Raw genomic sequence first — 18,769 nt, 5'->3', positions numbered from 1 at the left:
TAATAATTAACTAGCAGCCATCCCACGGTGCAAAAACCGTTATCTGATTAAGCCACACCACGGCACAGAAACGCGTTATCTCATTAGGTCATAACGCATGCCATCTAATTAGGCAAGCACTATTCCTCCAGCCCCTGATAAGGCATACGGAGTTCTCAAAACAAATCAAACCTATGACAACCTGGGAAAAACCCTACAGCCATTGTTTTGATTTCACCGAGAACTTCAGTAAAGAATGTGCTAACGACCAGTTCGTATGACATCCTTATTGACGTATATATGTCCATCCTTACGTCAATCTCGGCACCTTTCAGGTATAAATATTACCGACATTGCCTTAAGCAAACACACGCGGTGGTGACGAGATCGGAGCAGCGAGACTTGCCGAGGAGCCCAGCAGAGAGCGAAGCCCACTGGCGCTGCCCCGCCTTCCTGACGCGCTGAGAGAGAGACGCTGCCTTTCTCCTGCCGAGAAATCCAGCTCCGGCGCTTCCAAGCAGCCCTTGCAGGCAGCTGGAGTATCAAGACCAAAGACAAGAGATACCAGCCCTCAACCATTCTAGATCTCAGGTACAGAACTGAATAACCCCTTGCAGAGAATTCTTGAGTCAGTCCCTTGGCAAAACAAACTTAACTTAAACTGCTACTTATCTACTCCCGCCCACGTATTAGGCTTAGGTCAGGTACACCGGGGTAGGCGTGGTTAGAAGCACCAGTTGAGTACGATTAGTCAAATGTATATATGTATGTATCTATTTTATCCATTTTAAATATCATATGGCTTAGAAACCATATCAATGCTTTTACAGTATTATTTTATAATTCTGCTTTTACTGTATGCACTCTACTTAACCATAAGTATTGCCATAATATCGATTAATTTCTCTTGTACGAGAAAAGAGACTGATCAATAAATAACATCTTTTATTGAACACGCCCGTCTCTTCCTTTTCTCTACAATCTGGTGAAACTAAGAATGCACTGAACTGACTGAGTAAAATAAATGGTCTTTTGTTTTCACACGACTCTATAGATACACTCTTGATTAGGGGAGAGCAAAGTTGTCATGTTCTATGGTTGTCAGAAACTAAATCCCTTCTTGTCTATCCAGGGAGGTTAAACTCCTCCTTGCCTATTCGAGAAAGTTTCTAGTGAACTCTGAGCTAGCTGGCAAACACAAAACTTTAAGTCTAATATCGTCAGTAGAAGACCTAGTTAACCTCTGCCCTAGGTCTATACTATGGAAGGTATTATTCCAATGCGCAGAGCCTATTGGGATAATAGGAACTACACTACATGGCGCCCAACGTTTGGATAGGCGATAAAACTAACGCAAGACATTAGAGTAACTCAGTCGTGCTATTTCACACAGAACCCCTTTTTTTCCCATAATACTCCAAAGACGTCTGGAGTGGGTGAAAGGTCATATCCGCCAAACCTCGCAGGAGGAGACTCCTATGCATGGTTCTTGGTTTATTCAACGTTGAAGGATACACTGTTCCAAAATATTGTGCATCTAATCTTTGTTTCCATAAGAAACCTGATCTGCAAACAAACGGAATAACCTTCCTGTCGGTAAAATGGTAGACAGTGAAGAAGAAAGAGAGACAGTTAGAATAGCAGCTGAACTCTTAGCAGCTGATACTACTCTGCAGGAAAATGACCCGGATATAATACTCATCCCGGTCAACATAAGAAAATCTATAACTTTAAAACTTATAGAAAATGGACTGATATCGAGAGGTGGTACAGTCATATTCGTAATTGAGGCACACGAATATCGGCAGACAGAGGTATTCTATTCATGGATAAACTTTCCAGCAGCAAACGCTGTAACAAAGGACTTCCACTATTACAAAACAGAGGAACCTCCTAATGAGTACATTCCTTTCGAGGAGGTGGAAGTACCACTCAAATTCCAAGAGCACCTGCTCTTGTTTAATGGCGCCCTAAAACATAATAATCACATCACCAGGCTCGGTCCACTAGGTAGACCAGGAGCGACGTGGCCGGTCCTAGCCGGATACACACCACATCCAGACATTGAAGAAATGCCTGCAGCAGCTCTTTTAGCACAGCTAAAACAATTAATAAAAATACATAGACAATTAGTCCAATATGTAATGCGGACTTCAACAGTCCAACCAGCAATTAAAATTCCACAGCTGACCCCTCATCAGGGGAACACAAATAAAATTACACCACAGAACATACAGTCCTGCCTAGGTAAAGTACCAGCTAAACGGGAACAAATCCCATTCTGGTTAGCACAAAAAATCACTCAAATAGAGGCGGTATTTCCAGACACCACTCCTCTTGAGAAACACAGGATTCTGACTATCTGTCTTCCAATGGGAATCGCACCACACTTGGAGGACTGTGACACTTGGGGTACAGTCTTTGCTTCCATTTACACAAAAACACATGGTGTTCCATCCATGTCAGTAATACCAGATGTGCTAAAACAAATTCAAGATGAATACGGTCCAGAACCCGCTTTAACTCTTGGTATGAAATTACTGAAAGACTTCAAGCAGGTCTCGGCAATATTACTAGCCAACATAAAGGGAGAAGCAGCGAATGTGGCGATTCGCCAGAGGTTAAAAGAGACAAATATAGCAGACCAACCAGCTGAAATTGCCAGAATTATAGAAAAATCCTATGAGGAACTAGGTAGAGATAGTTTGGGTGGAATACCGGTAAAACCTCAACTAATTGAAAGTCCAGAAAAAGTATTTATTAAAAATACTTTAAACACTCAAAAAAAGAGCTGGGATGGAAACAAACAATCCAATCCTAAAGAAAAGAGATTCCAGTCCAGAGGAAGGTCTCCTCGGCGGAGAGAAAGATCTCCGAACCAAGGACGCAGGTCTCCCCAAAGTGAGCCCTCTGGGACAAAATATAACCTTAGAAATAGGGATAATATAAAGAAACCTGATAGATATCAAGATATTGATACACGTCCCTCTCAATCTTTTCAGACTTCCTCGCAGAAATCGGAAAGAAGAGGACGATCAGAACACAGGGAAGAGCACGTCAAGTCCAAAGACAAGGAACCTGCTCATCCAAATAAAAAATTACAATTTCCAAAGAAGAAGGTAGCCAGCATTAAAATAATAAAGGATGCCGAGAATTTTGAGGACACAGCTGAAAAACGGAGAATGGGCTCAGACAATGCTAGACAGCGCAGCAGAAGTGAGCATAGCTCGCAAAGTCCTTATGAAGCATCTGGAGACAGTGGACACGAATGAATACATTCAGGTGGAAACTGCAGATACCAGAGTTAGCAAACCTCACAAAATATATGAAATAACATTACGTATAGAGGGGGATAAGACTAGAAAAATAAGGGGTTTATTTTGGGATAATCTCTCCAAGGGCTATGACATCCTTCTAGCTAAAAAAGACTGGCCACCCGAGTTTATCAGGGAGTGCCCACATGGCGAAGAAATAATTATGCCTGCCTTCTCAAATCATATTCCAATTCATAAAAAATATACACTTGCAAGAAAGTGGGCAGTAGCTCAAGCTCCTGCTTTATATAAAAATCATGTAGGATGGTATGAGGACTCTCCTCCTCACAAAATCCAGTTAAAATCACAACCTACTGCACAGAGGCAGTATCCAATTAAGCAAGAAGCTAAAAAACAGGTAAAAGAGATCCTAGATCAACTTGAATACCAGGGGGTGATTGAAACTTGCACCTCACAAATGAACAACCCTTTGTTTCCTGTCTCCAAACCAGACAATTCATATCGTCTTGTTTTGGACTACAGACACCTTAACTCATGTTGCAAAACTTTTGCAGTGCAAAACTCGCATAGTGCTGCACTAATGAACAAGATAGTGCGCAAAAAATACAAAACAACATTAGACATCTCTAATGGATTCTTTTGTCAGAATATAGCACCAGAGAGCAGATATTTGACCGCGTTCTCAATAAATGGCGCTCAAAAAAACTTCTGTCGGTTACCACAGGGGTTCAAGAACAGCCCAGGATTATTCTCAGCGAGAGTAACAGAGTTACTACAAACCTATGATGACGAGGCATTATCTTATGTCGACGACATTTACCTAACAGATGATGACTTGGATACTCACTTGAAGAGAGTGAACACCATAATACTTGGGTTCGCAGCAGAGGGTTACAAATTCAACTTTAAAAAGTCAAGAATTGCCCATCTAACAGTCCTGTTTTTAGGATATGAATTATCAAGTGAAGGCAAAAGCCTGGCTGACAATTTCCTAGAGAAATGTGCTGTACTCCAAGCACCTAGAACACTAAAAAACCTACAATCAATTCTAGGCTTCCTAAATTTCGGAAGAACATACATTGTAAATTACGCAGAAAGGGTCAAACCCCTTTATGATCTAATAAAACCAGATTTTAAAAGAATCAATTGGACTCAAAAACACACAGAAATTCTGAGATCCTTACAAACAGACATGTTAATTAAAACAAAATTACAAACACGTGATAACACACGCAACCTTGTGATTCGAGTCATCCCAGGAAGATGCGGATTCACATACCTGACCTCTAATGAGGGAGAAAAGGTACCAATTGCATATAAATCACACTTGTACACAGAAGCTGCAAAGAAGTTCAGTATTAAAGAAAATATTGTTCATACAGTTCAAACGGCAATAGCTAGAGAAAAAGACAAAGCTGACGGTAGACGTATCACAGTCAGAACAGCAGAATCAGCCTTTGAGGCATTAACAACCCCATGTAATTTACCAACAACAGCATTGAATCCAGAATGGATACAATGGGTGAATTCTATTACAACGGACAAAGTAAAATACTACTTTGATCCAGAATTAAAGGAATTAAGTTATCTAGAATATGAAAGAACATACCCTCTGCCAATCGACATTCTGCCCTTACGACAGTACGCCTGTGTAATCTATACAGACGGCCATGCTCAGCCACCAGGGTGGGGAGAACAAGCGTACAACCCCACATGTGAAATTACAAAAGAAGTGTGGCACGGAGGGAAACTGAGACCTCTGCTAATAAAAACACACTCAGTAGAAACTAATTCAGAACAACAGACTGAAATAATAGCATTAAAAATGGCGCTAGATAATGCGGATCGCGAATTCCCGACACTTATAGTGTCCGATTCGTATTACTGCGTCAAATCATACAACAACGATTTGCAGAAATGGATTCAAAACGGTTACAAAGAAGACACAGGTGCAACAATAAAGCAAAAAGTGCTTTGGAAACAAATAGTTCTTTTACAGAAAGAACTACCAAAGACTCAAGTGATACACTCACTGAGTCATCAGCGTGATGGCGTTCACGTTGCAGGGAATTCATTGGCTGAGAAAGCCACAGCGGTAGCAACTGAATCGGCTTCCGTAGCTAGAAAAAAGCGTGCAGTAAAATACATTGACGGTGAAACAGTGCTGGCGGTGAAAACGTCATCAAAAGGTGACTGCTCAGCGCTACCGATCAACTATCCACTCAATTATAGATACAGAATCGATGCAAACTCCGTCCCTTTTGCTCGAATCCCTGGAGTGGGGGGTAGAGTAATTCCAAACACGGACAGGAGAAGCTTGTTAATAGCAGACGCACATATGGGTGAGGGTCTTAGTCACCTCAAACTTAAAGATTCTCTGGCAGAGTTACAATCAGTGTACTGGTGGCCAGGCATGAGCCTGCATCACCACATTTTTGTAAAAAACTGCCCAGACTGTAACAGAGATCGCAGCGGCGAGAGAAACGGTATATTACCATGGCGTTTCACTCCAGAAGGGCTAAACAATAATCAATAAAACCAGTATGAATAATGCGCCAAATCAACATATAAAGACTAGTTTCCACTTGTAATGTAGACCCCAGCACTCGGCTGACGTCTGGACTGTTATAAAAAGATTTGCGAGTCTATAATGGCATATACGCTAGAAGCATGCTACGTTTGGCTAAAGTATTCCTTTAAGCCCTAAAAGCTTATGGGGAGGAATGGCCAAATGAGCATTGCATAGCGGGACTCTTCTCACTTTCTTCCTGAGGGATACGGGATGGTGTAAAGAAAAAACCAAGGCATAAAGCTATCTATAACGGAAAAGGTATTAGGTGTAGCGATTGGAAGCAGCGCAAGAACACGCACGCGCCACTAACCTGACTCCGATGCCCAGCAGAGACGAGGAGACGATAGTCCTCACAACCTCTCTCCGTACAGCACACAACAATGGGACTAACACCACTATTGAAATGAGCACAGCCAGAGGCCGCGAAGTGAATGGATGTAGGGATGCGGTGTCCGTCAGGTATCTTCACGTCTGGGTATACCCTCAATGGTTCACAGATAAGACCTCCCTGTAGATGGACGAAAAGTAGAGAGAGAAATATAGAACCGTCCTGGCAGAGTTTCCTCCCTTCCCGTATGTTTCTAGACTCACCGCTTCCTTGTATTCTGTACTCCGTGAACGATTCCGAAGACAGTACTTGGTAACAGAGGGGGGGAGTCCTGCCACGAGTCGAAAAGTTGATTTCACTTCTCGAACACGGACCCAAAGGCAAGCAGTGAAGAGGGTTGAATACGTGAAGCGTTTAGTAGGATACTGTTGCAAGACACACCCACAATACTCCTTGTGAGTACAAACAGTTATGATTATCAGAAGGCTTCTGATACGGAGAAAGTTAGGTTTGCATCCCCAAAGTCTAATAAACAAGGAAAGTGCTATCTGCACAATGTTCTGAACTTGCTCAAAACAAATTAAAGATAACGTGAGAGAAAGAGAGCGAATCGGCTCTTCTTCAAAGATTCCTACCCGACTGTAGACAGCGTCTCTCACTACAAAGGAACCTGACAGCGCTGGTTCTTCGTCGTCACGGTGAGGCACAGGGGAGACTGACCACGCAGGCTCTTCGTCGGCGGTGCAAAGCAAAGGGAAAACTGACCACGCAGGCTCTTCATCGGCGGGGCAAAGCAAAGGGAATACTGACCACGCAGGCTCTTCGTCGGCGGGGCAAAACAAAGGGAATACTGACCACGCAGGCTCTTCGTCGGCGCTGGCAAGTCACGGACGCTCCATGGAAGGAAACTCCAAACATACATGAGGAACCCAGGAACTAGATTGACAAGCCCCGTTTCATCCCAGGGGCGGAGTTTATATAAGATCCTCCCATTGTGTCGAACTCCAGTGCCGCTTGGCCTTCTGGGACTGGTAGTTTTTCCGTAGGGGGTGTGTGACACGATGTCTGATGCGTCTGGCTGCCATACCATGGGCGATCGCTACAGAACCCCCTTCCGAGGACAGCCGTCCCGGCGGTCGTCCCGGCTTACCGGGGTGGAGTTCATGGAAACGCGCAACCAATTCGGGGCAATGAAGATGATCTACAGGTTCCCATGTACGATCTTCGGGGCCGTAACCTTTCCAATCGACTAAGTACTGGACTCTGCCCCGCACTATACGCGAATCCAGGACAGTCCCCACTTCATATTCTTCATGGCCCTCCACTTCCACAGGGCCCGGGCGCATTGGTAACCGGACACTCGATAGACAAGGCCGCAGAAGCGACACATGAAACACGGGATGTATAGACCATGTCGCGGGCAAGGAGAGTTTCATGGCCACCGCGTTTATCACCTCACAGATACCATAAGGACCTACATACTTAGGTTTCAATCTGTTCCTGCCTTTCAGGTGCAGATGGCGTGTGGAAAGCCAGACTTTATCGCCCACCTTATATTCGGGTTCTTGGGACCTCCGTTTGTCAGCGAAATGCTTTTGGGCGTCTTGAGCCTTTTTTAGACTATTCCGAGCCTCAATCAGGATGGCCCGGAGATGAGCGTGGTGTTCATGTATTGCAGGAACCAGGGATTCAGCCGGCCACTCAAAAGGGAGCATATTGGGGTGGAAACCGTATAGGCAAAAGAAGGGTGAACATCCCAGAGTGGTATGTGTCGCGTTATTGTAGGCGAATTCCGCCAACCACAAAAGGGTGGGCCATTCAGTGGCGTTTTGCAAAGTGAAGCAGCGAAGATATTGTTCCAGGGTTTGGTTTAACCGTTCTGTTTTACCATCCGTTTGTGGATGGTAGCTGGATGATCAACGAGCATCGATCTGTAAGATGGTACATAGAGCCTTCCAAAACCTAGAAGTGAATTGCGTTCCCCGGTCTGTTATCACTACACTCGGTAAACCATGGGGTCGCACAATGTTTTGAAGGAATACTTTCGCTAATTCCCCAGAGGTAGGCAAGCCTGGTAAAGATATAAAATGTCCCATCTTAGTGAGATGATCTACCACTACTAGGATAACTGTCTGTTTCTCACAGGATGGCATTTCAACAATAAAGTCCATGGACAGGGTGTGCCAAGGCTTGGGTGGAATCGGTAAAGGGTGCAACAATCCCGCTGGTTTAGCATGACAAGACTTCCCTTGAGCACAAATCGCACAATTCTTCACATACTCTTTGACATCGGTACGAACACCAGGCCACCAAAATGATCGTTCCACATTAGCGGTGGTTTTGTAAATACCCATGTGTCCTCCCAGTACAGAATAATGAGCCCATTCTAACACTTTGTTTTGCAGCTCAGTTCGGGGAATGTACAAGGCATGGTAATGATAGGCTAGTTGATCCTTTACACAGCGATGAGTGGGTTCTTCACTGACCCACGCAGGTATGTCAAGATCAGTGAGGGCGATTTTGACGTCCTCTAGGAAGTCATCCAAAGTGATTAAGGCAATAGATGCCTCTGAGTACTCGATTCCCTGGAGTATAGAAGGGGGTTCGACGTGCCGTACTTTTTCTTCCTCCCCCAGCCGGGAGAGAGCATCAGCTTTACTATTCCGTGTACCGGGTCTATACTTGATTACAAAGTCATAGTCCGAAAAAAAAGAGTCCACCTCAATTGACGAGGTGTCAAGGCCTTAGCTGTTTTCAAAAACAGTAGATTACGATGATCCGTAATGATTTCCACGGTATGCACTGCCCCCAGGAGGTAATGTCTCCACTCCTCACATGCTCTTTTAATCGCCAGGAGTTCCTTGTCAGTGATTGTGTAGTTGACTTCACAGGGTGTGAGCTTTTTTGAATAAAATGCCACTGGATGGAGCTGTCCTGTGGACGGATGATGCTGTGACAGAACCCCACCAAGAGCGTATTGAGAGGCATCCGTTTCAAGAATGAAAGGTATTTGTGGGTCAGGGTGCCGAAGGATAGGTGCTTGGGTGAACCTCTCCTTGAGGAGTTGGAAGGCTTTATCTGCTTCTTCTCCCCATTTGAACAAAACGTTTTTTCTCAAAAGGGACGTGATAGGATGTATAATCCTGGAAAAATCCTGAACAAAGCGCCGATAGTAATTGGCAAAGCCAAGAAAGCTCTGAACAGATTTGATGTTCTGTGGCGTTTTCCAGGTAAGTATGGCCTCGACCTTCCTCATGTCCATCCTAAACCCTTGGGCATTGATCACATATCCCAGAAAAGCCACCTGTTGAACGTGGAAAAGGCATTTCTCAAGTTTGGCATACAGGGAGTTTCGTTGTAGCCTCTCCAACACTTTCTTCACATGCGAGATGTGTTCTGGGAGTGTGGCCGAATAAACCAGAATATCGTCGATGTAGACGATGCAAAAGGATTCCAAACACCCCCGCAACACCTCATCCATAAAATACTGGAAGGCGGCAGGGGCATTGCAAAGGCCAAAAGGCATGACTCGGTACTCGTAGAGGCCGAATTTAGTTCTGAAAGCGGTCTTCCACTCATCCCCGGTCTTTACTCGTACTAGATGGTATGCCCCGCGAAGGTCGAGTTTGGTGAAATAACGCGCCCCCTTTAGTTGATCCATTAAAACGGGAATCAAGGGCAGCGGATACCGATTCTTGATCGTCACTTTGTTAATGGCTCTGTAGTCTATACAAGGTCGCAACTCATCACAATCCTTCTTTGGTATGAAGAACATGGGTGATGAGACAGGAGAAGTGGAGTGTCTGATAAACCCGGTAGCCAAATTGTCGTCTATGTAGGTTTTAAGATACTGTGTCTCTTTTTCTGTCAAGGCATACACTCTACTACAAGGGAGATCCGCACCCGGGACAAGGTCCACACGACAATCGTATGCCCGATGTGGGGGCAGATGGGTGGCCTTTTTTTTATCAAATAAGGAAGCAAACTCATGGTACTCAACAGGTAATGCCGTGGCACAGCAAAACCTGTCGACATCACAGGACCCAGCCAAGTAAGTGGCGGGTGAGGGTTCAGGTGACATGGTGAGAATAGTCTTGTTTTGACAATGTTCTTTGCAATACTTCGATGACATACTGACCGAGCGTGTTGACCAGCATACCGAAGGATCATGCAAAGTGAGCCAAGGCATACCTAGGATAAGACGGAATTGAGGGGCATCTATGAGATCAAACTGAATGTATTCATAGTGATTCGCTCCGTATTCCATTAACAACGCGAAGGTGTGATATACCACTGGCCCTGACGAAAGAACTGTACCATCCACAGCCTTGACTGTTTCGGGCGTCTGTTTCTTTTCGCAGGGGATTCCCATTCTGAATGCATATGCTTGATCGATGTAGTTCCCTGTGGCCCCAGAGTCTAACAAGGCGTCAACTCGAAAGGGTTCTTGATTTTTAGCTTGTAGAGACACGCTGATATTCATGTGAGCGACTGCTGGGTGAAGAGTGTTTGCTACAAAAGGGGAGACCGTAGTATACGGGAGTCTTTAATCAGAGGTGTCCTTCTGATCCAAGACCTTCAGTTTTCCGACGGCTCCTCCATCTTCATGGTGGCCTGCGCTCTTGAAAAAATGTTCTTTCCCGGAGTTGAATTCCGAGCTCTACAGTCATTGATAAAATGCCCGCCTTTGCCACAATACAGGCATAATTTGAGTCTCCGTCTCCGGTCCCTTTCTTCCCTGGTAAGAGGACCCCGGATTCCTCCAATTTGCATGGGTTCAGGCCCTTCTTGGGCTTTGGTTTTCTCTTCACCCCCTGCCAGGGTCTGACCAGGGGATAGGAGTATCTAGTGTCTCCTCTGTTTCTATCCCCTTTCCGTTCTAACAACCGGTGATCCAGTTGCACAGTCAAATCGATGAGTTCTTCACAAGTTGAAGGCAATTGCACCACCTGTGCTAACACATCCTTCAATTCTCCCCGGAGGCCCTGATAGAACAACGAAATCCTTTTCTGAGCAGGCCAATCCGTTTCAACTATCAGCCGATTAAATGTTGTAATGTATGACAATAGATCTTGTGATCCTTGGCGTAATGTCATCAATTCACGGTCTAAGGACATCATATGGGACTTTCTATCGAATAGCTTTCGTAATTCAAGACAAAAGACTGAGAAATCGTGTAATGCGGGATTGTTCCGTTCTAACAAAGGTATGGTCCAACTGGATGCATGGCCTCCCATATAGGACATTACAAAGGCTGTTTTGGATGATTCATCCTGAAAGACTTGAGGCTTGCATAGGAAATGTAAACGACATTGATTCAGGAATGTTTCGAACTTTTTGGGGTCTCCGTAATATCTTTCTGGAGGGGCTAGAGGTATGCCATGAGTTTGAAGTATATGTACCGTTGGAGCTGTGTCAGAGGACGTGGAAGGAGCTGCAAATGAACCTCCAGGTTGGAATGAAGGAGGCGGGGGCAAGGTAGCAGGCCTAATCAAAGGTTTGACACTCGGCTCCTTGTTAGCAAGATCGGACATCTCTCTGCGCAAGTCAGACACCTCTTTGTATAAGGCTTGATTCTCTGCACGGGATGTCTGGACTTCGCTTTGTAATTCAGAGAAACTCTCCAATAGGGAGGTAAGTATGGTATTTGTATCCATCGTCTGGGCTGGGTGTTGCTCTTGGGCTTGTCAATCTGTAGCGATTGGAAGCAGCGCAAGAACACGCACTCGCCACTAACCTGACTCCGATGCCCAGCAGAGACGAGGAGACGATAGTCCTCACAACCTCTCTCCGTACAGCACACAACAATGGGACTAACACCACTATTGAAATGAGCACAGCCAGAGGTCGCGAAGTGAATGGATGTAGGGATGCGGTGTCCGTCAGGTATCTTCACGTCTGGGTATACCCTCAATGGTTCACAGATAAGACCTCCCTGTAGATGGACGAAAAGTAGAGAGAGAAATATAGAACCGTCCTGGAAGAGTTTCCTCCCTTCCCGTATGTTTCTAGACTCACCGCTTTCTTGTATTCTGTACTCCGTGAACGATTCCGAAGACAGTACTTGGTAACAGAGGGGGGGAGTCCTGCCACGAGTCGAAAAGTTGATTTCACTTCTCGAACACGGACCCAAAGGCAAGCAGTGAAGAGGGTTGAATACGTGAAGCGTTTAGTAGGATACTGTTGCAAGACACACCCACAATACTCCTTGTGAGTACAAACAGTTATGATTATCAGAAGGCTTCTGATACGGAGAAAGTTAGGTTTGCATCCCCAAAGTCTAATAAACAAGGAAAGTGCTATCTGCACAATGTTCTGAACTTGCTCAAAACAAATTAAAGATAACGTGAGAGAAAGAGAGCGAATCGGCTCTTCTTCAAAGATTCCTACCCGACTGTAGACAGCGTCTCTCACTACAAAGGAACCTGACAGCGCTGGTTCTTCGTCGTCGCGGTGAGGCACAGGGGAGACTGACCACGCAGGCTCTTCGTCGGCGGGGCAAAGCAAAGGGAAAACTGACCACGCAGGCTCTTCGTCGGCGGGGCAAAGCAAAGGGAATACTGACCACGCAGGCTCTTCGTCGGCGGGGCAAAACAAAGGGAATACTGACCACGCAGGCTCTTCGTCGGCGCTGGCAAGTCACGGACGCTCCATGGAAGGAAACTCCAAACATACATGAGGAACCCAGGAACTAGATTGACAAGCCCCGTTTCATCCCAGGGGCGGAGTATATATAAGATCCTCCCATTGTGTCGAACTCCAGTGCCGCTTGGCCTTCTGGGACTGGTAGTTTTTCCGTAGGGGGTGTGTGACACGATGTCTGATGCGTCTGGCTGCCATACCATGGGCGATCGCTACATTAAGTTCGGGAGCTGGGTGGGTCAAACATCTAATAAGTGTCCAACGTAGTCTAAATAACCTGCCAAGAAATTCTCTGATGGGATTCAGTCCGTACGAACTATTGTTCGGGACTAGGATGATGATCTTAGATCTTGATAGTCAGACTTCAGTGGTTAAAGAAAAAAGCTTTGATATCAAAGATCATTTGGCTATTTTGCAGGACTTAAACGAAACAAGGAAAGACCTGAGCAACATAAAGTTGAAACAACAGCCAACAACCACTGAAGAAAAACCACCTGTCCCAGCGAGACCTGTCTGGATTCCACAAGTCGGGGATCTAGTCAGAGAAAAGATCGCGGTAAAGAAGGAATTTGGGCCTTCTTACAGAAAAGCAGTTCCTATCTTGTCTATCAATGGGACAAGATCAGTAGTACTACCGCCCCTTGCTGGTAAAAAGGAGAACAGAGTTGTATCAATCGACCTGGTAAAACCACAATCATGTGGCCGATAACAAACAGTAGGCCAAGTGGACTCCTGATAAGTAGTAGAACACCAAGGTTTGCTACAAATACAGAGGTTCAAACTAAGAGGCTAATCACATTCGAAATGCCTACAGAACAACAACAAGGACTATGCAACAAAGCAATGGAACTTAAACCTCTAAAAACCCAAATAAAAACATTTAGTCGAGACACACCAACCTACAATGAAGTAACATATGACTATGCTGAGAAAACATTGGAAACTTCTAGAACAAAAAGTAATCCAGAAGCAATTGGAACAATTGACAGAACAGCATCCGGCTACTTCATCAACTTCGATGATTCCTCTGAAGATCTAAGTGAATCTAAGAAACAGCCATCAACGAAAACTTTTAAAGATAAAGCTAAGGAACTTTTTAAACAGCTGAAAGAAACCTACCTGATTTCTCCATGGATTGAATTTTGGGTGGCCTTAGGTGCATTTATCCTCATACTTTGGCTCATCATGGTACTATGTTTGGGACATTTCATTGAGGGAAAATATGCTAAAATGGACACAGCAAGCCAGAAAATCAACTTGGTCCTCAAACCACACACATCTTCACACGTCGAGAAAAGAGAACTTTCTTCAGTCAACTTCACAGCCAATCCTATACCCGGCGGGATAGCATGGGACAATACTGATTATGAAATCCATGGTCCGGTTGAAATCCTGAAGTATCCACATCAAATTAAGATCTCATTAAGTGACTTTGTAAAACCAAGCTCATTTGCTGATGATTGGGACTTTGAAAGTATTAATGATATGATGTCTGACCTAGTGATGTCTGCTAAATTTACAGAACATGATTATTTGCAGGGTTCGTCTAATTATGATGAGATGTTCTGCTACAACCACTATGGTAACCATTATCTACATAAATCTGCACAACCTAGAAATGTTTTAAATTATAATCAATGGGAACATTGTGCAACCCCTCCAAAAGGTAGCTCAAGAACTTTTTATGACAAATATTCATATTTTTCAGGGTTCAACACAAGTAATGCAGAAACATTTTATTTCAAATTGTCAAATAAGACAGGTACAAAGACCATGCTTACAAACACAAAATTGATATATCCAGATTCATTTTTTGAGCAAATGAATACATTTGGTTTTGATTTCTGGAACAAAAATGTTGAAGCAAAAACTGTTTGGGGTACAAAAGAATGGCAAGTACAAGGTATAGAATCATTGTTTAGAGCCTGCATGATCCCAGAACAAATTATATTTTTGAATGACACTATTCAACAAACTACCTGTCTTGGCCTAGCCAAAATCAAAGATTTAAACAAACCGTCTATTCCAAAGCCAACAATGAACAGTAATAGCTCTATAGATGATGAGATAGACGTAAACTATATATTAAACCAAAACAGAACACATCCTGATTGGAAACAATGGTTGATCTGGCCCACAGATACAAATAACTGTCAAGACAGATTCCTGAACAAAATACAGGGGTTCACATTGACCAGGCCAGACCCTAGATATTCCCAAAGACAACACCCAGGGATAATTACTACGTACAGTGTGGGCAAGCTCTGCCTTCAATGGCTACAAACATCCACACTGGCAGAAATTAAGCAACACCTAACTTTACTTACTGAAGGTGCTGACTTGCGTGATTTCATTATGGGACCACGCAAACAGCGTCAAAAACGTTTTATAGCGGCCTCTGTATATGCAGATTATAACGAAGCCTGGAAAATAACTCAAATTGAGACAGCAGAGAGAATACGGGAAATTGACCGTATTAATTTGGAAAAATCACTTTCTGTAGTGGACAATGGGTTAATGACTCTGTCCTCCAGAATATATTCTTTGGACAGCATTGTGTCTTCAGCAATCGACATAATATCGCAAGACTTACTGTTGTTACAACACGGTCAGTCCCAATTGCGTTCTATTGTACAGCTTGGCTGGACGTTACAAAATCTGCGTTCAGGCTATGTGCCTTGGCGTTTAATCAACACAACGTCACTATTCAATATCTTTAACCTTACTGATAAACAAATCAGTATGGCACAGAAGGGTGCTGATTATTCAATCCTGAGCATTGAGAAACTCGAGAGATTACTATTGACAATGTCAGAACGACCTGTCATTGAATGGATAATACATGGGGTAATTAATATTCCAATATCTACTTTCAGGTCTCAATACTGCCAAAAATATATACAGGCAGGCCAGTATGAAAAGATGGGTAAAGGGTACATTAAGTCAGCCTGGAACTTGCCCTATACACATGCTTGTGTCAGTAATAAAGGCCAGAAAGTGTTTCTTAGTGGCAATAATTGTGCGATGTCACTAAGTGGTACACTTCTGTGTCAGGGTATTAGTTTACATGGAGCCTGTGAAGGGTCTTCAAATAACCTTTCATGTCACCAGCTAGGCACACCTGCAACACAAATAGAACCATTCTTTAGGAGACTATCGAACGGGAGTTACATTCTAATAGTAGATCGCAGATGTTGTAGTTTGCTGCCCGGAAAACCTTATCTCATAACTACGACTGCGAAGGTCATGTGCTGTGAACGGGTATTGTTCCCCAGCGCTTCACCAGACAGGGAGGCAAGGTTATGGCCCAATTTGAAAATTGCTTCTATTCGAATTGATACTTTAAGCAGAATGAAGACAGTGCTCCTCCAGACGCCGACCAGGCTAACGTCATCAAAAGAAACGTATGATCTCCAAGTTGCAAGGACAACGGCGGAGATTCATTCACTGTTATCAACTAATTCCCCAATACATTTCGCAGAAATACTGAACGAAATCCTAAATATTTCTGATACAACTGGTGTCTCCAGTGTATTTAAAGCAGTGTTTTCGGGTGCTTTAACTCCATTCAAAGCCACCCTGGGTATTTTTCCAGACTTTGTCCATTCCATCTTTGGCGGACTTCCTCTCCTTTTGGGACTAGTGGCAGGGATACTATTTTTGATCCTGTTATTTCGCTATGGCAAACCGTGTCACAGACAAAACACCTGCGACAAGGGAAGAAACAATCCTAGCCATTGGCTACCGGGACCGGATATCTAAAATCCTTGGACTTTCCCGGCTTAGAGACCTAAACATGACTTGGTTTCTTTCATTTAGACCGATGTGGCAACGTTGTGTTTTACCTGTATTAAGGTGCTTGCTATGCGGAGAAGAATGCGTGTTGGACACCTGTCTGACACTACAATCGGATGTGCCAATGGACGCAGAAACCTTGTTGGGTCCGGTAACGGCTCATGCATTGTGCTGTCCCCAGCGGCTACCAATCCTGATGACGGCATTCGTGGAGACTTCACCACTACGATTGAGGGGTAGTGAAGTACGAGATGAAAGCAGCATCGATCAGGTACGACCTTCTGTCAGCTATGCTGATCAAAACATCAATGAAGGCAATCATGCTCATGAATGCATGGTAACAACTTTTTCCGAGTTAGTGGAACTTTCACAGGAAGCTGTTGACAGCTTTTTCGACAGTCTAAATGATATGATGTTCTCACCAGAGCAGAAATAATGACTTTTGAGCAAGCTAGCACACGGCGGTCCCAACACCCTGAATTTGGCCTTCAACTTTGATAATAAAAGTAACATGGACAATTTTTCTCCAGTTTACGGACAGCGGAACATAATTTTTCAGCAGCCCCAAAATATTTTGCAATTTTTCGGGGCACTTATCTTCTGCTTAAAGTAGAAACTATTCTTAGAGAACTAAATTTCTATTTTAGGAACTTTAGAGACATTAGCTGCCCTCTGGCATGTTCATAAATATTGTATTTTGTGATGAAATGGTCTCACACTTTTTCTTCTGTATTAAGAGCCATTTCATGTGTTATTTTCTTATATTATTAATGATGATGTATGAATATGCGTAATTGGTTTAGCATTATTATACTGCTTGAGTGCATATAGTGCATATAATTATCTTTTCGTATATTTCATGGATTCAAAATGCATATGAATGTATTTTGGGGTGGTACGGTATACACATGCACTACTAGTATATTTACTATGCCTAGATTTGTAAATATGGACATAGTCTACGTGGAGTGGGTGTGATGTATTCCTATAGGTTCTGTATCGATCCCCCTATTTCTGACCCTGGTCTGGTTAATAATTAACTAGCAGCCATCCCACGGTGCAAAAACCGTTATCTGATTAAGCCACACCACGGCACAGAAACGCGTTATCTGATTAGGTCATAACGCATGCCATCTAATTAGGCAAGCACTATTCCTCCAGCCCCTGATAAGGCATACGGAGTTCTCAAAACAAATCAAACCTATGACAACCTGGGAAAAACCCTACAGCCATTGTTTTGATTTCACCGAGAACTTCAGTAAAGAATGTGCTAACGACCAGTTCGTATGACATCCTTATTGACGTATATATGTCCATCCTTACGTCAATCTCGGCACCTTTCAGGTATAAATATTACCGACATTGCCTTAAGCAAACACACGCGGTGGTGACGAGATCGGAGCAGCGAGACTTGCCGAGGAGCCCAGCAGAGAGCGAAGCCCACTGGCGCTGCCCCGCCTTCCTGACGCGCTGAGAGAGAGACGCTGCCTTTCTCCTGCCGAGAAATCCAGCTCCAGCGCTTCCAAGCAGCCCTTGCAGGCAGCTGGAGTATCAAGACCAAAGACAAGAGATACCAGCCCTCAACCATTCTAGATCTCAGGTACAGAACTGAATAACCCCTTGCAGAGAATTCTTGAGTCAGTCCCTTGGCAAAACAAACTTAACTTAAACTGCTACTTATCTACTCCCGCCCACGTATTAGGCTTAGGTCAGGTACACCGGGGTAGGCGTGGTTAGAAGCACCAGTTGAGTACGATTAGTCAAATGTATATATGTATGTATCTATTTTATCCATTTTAAATATCATATGGCTTAGAAACCATATCAATGCTTTTACAGTATTATTTTATAATTCTGCTTTTACTGTATGCACTCTACTTAACCATAAGTATTGCCATAATATCGATTCATTTCTCTTGTACGAGAAAAGAGACTGATCAATAAATAACATCTTTTATTGAACACGCCCGTCTCTTCCTTTTCTCTACAATCTGGTGAAACTAAGAATGCACTGAACTGACTGAGTAAAATAAATGGTCTTTTGTTTTCACACGACTCTATAGATACACTCTTGATTAGGGGAGAGCAAAGTTGTCATGTTCTATGGTTATCAGAAACTAAATCCCTTCTTGTCTATCCAGGGAGGTTAAACTCCTCCTTGCCTATTCGAGAAAGTTT

The 18,769-nt window shown here is 43.8% G+C and overlaps 1 protein-coding gene across 1 annotated transcript; it reads left to right on the top strand.

Moving 5' to 3' along the window:
- Nucleotides 1–4,988: 4,988 nt before the first annotated feature.
- On the top strand, nucleotides 4,989–18,550 carry LOC144753732 (uncharacterized). The gene is made up of 2 exons (XM_078641317.1): nucleotides 4,989–6,093; nucleotides 13,019–18,550. The coding sequence occupies exon 2, from the start codon at nucleotides 13,493–13,495 to the stop codon at nucleotides 16,556–16,558; it is 3,066 nt and encodes a 1,021-aa protein (XP_078497443.1). The 5' UTR covers nucleotides 4,989–6,093; nucleotides 13,019–13,492; the 3' UTR covers nucleotides 16,559–18,550.
- Nucleotides 18,551–18,769: the final 219 nt, after the last annotated feature.

The sequence above is a fragment of the Lissotriton helveticus genome, chromosome 5_1 (assembly GCF_964261635.1).
Source record: "Lissotriton helveticus chromosome 5_1, aLisHel1.1, whole genome shotgun sequence".
Lineage (NCBI taxonomy): Eukaryota > Metazoa > Chordata > Amphibia > Caudata > Salamandridae > Lissotriton > Lissotriton helveticus.
Note: the sequence above shows the minus strand (reverse complement) of the source record. Positions and strands in the feature narration are given on the sequence as shown.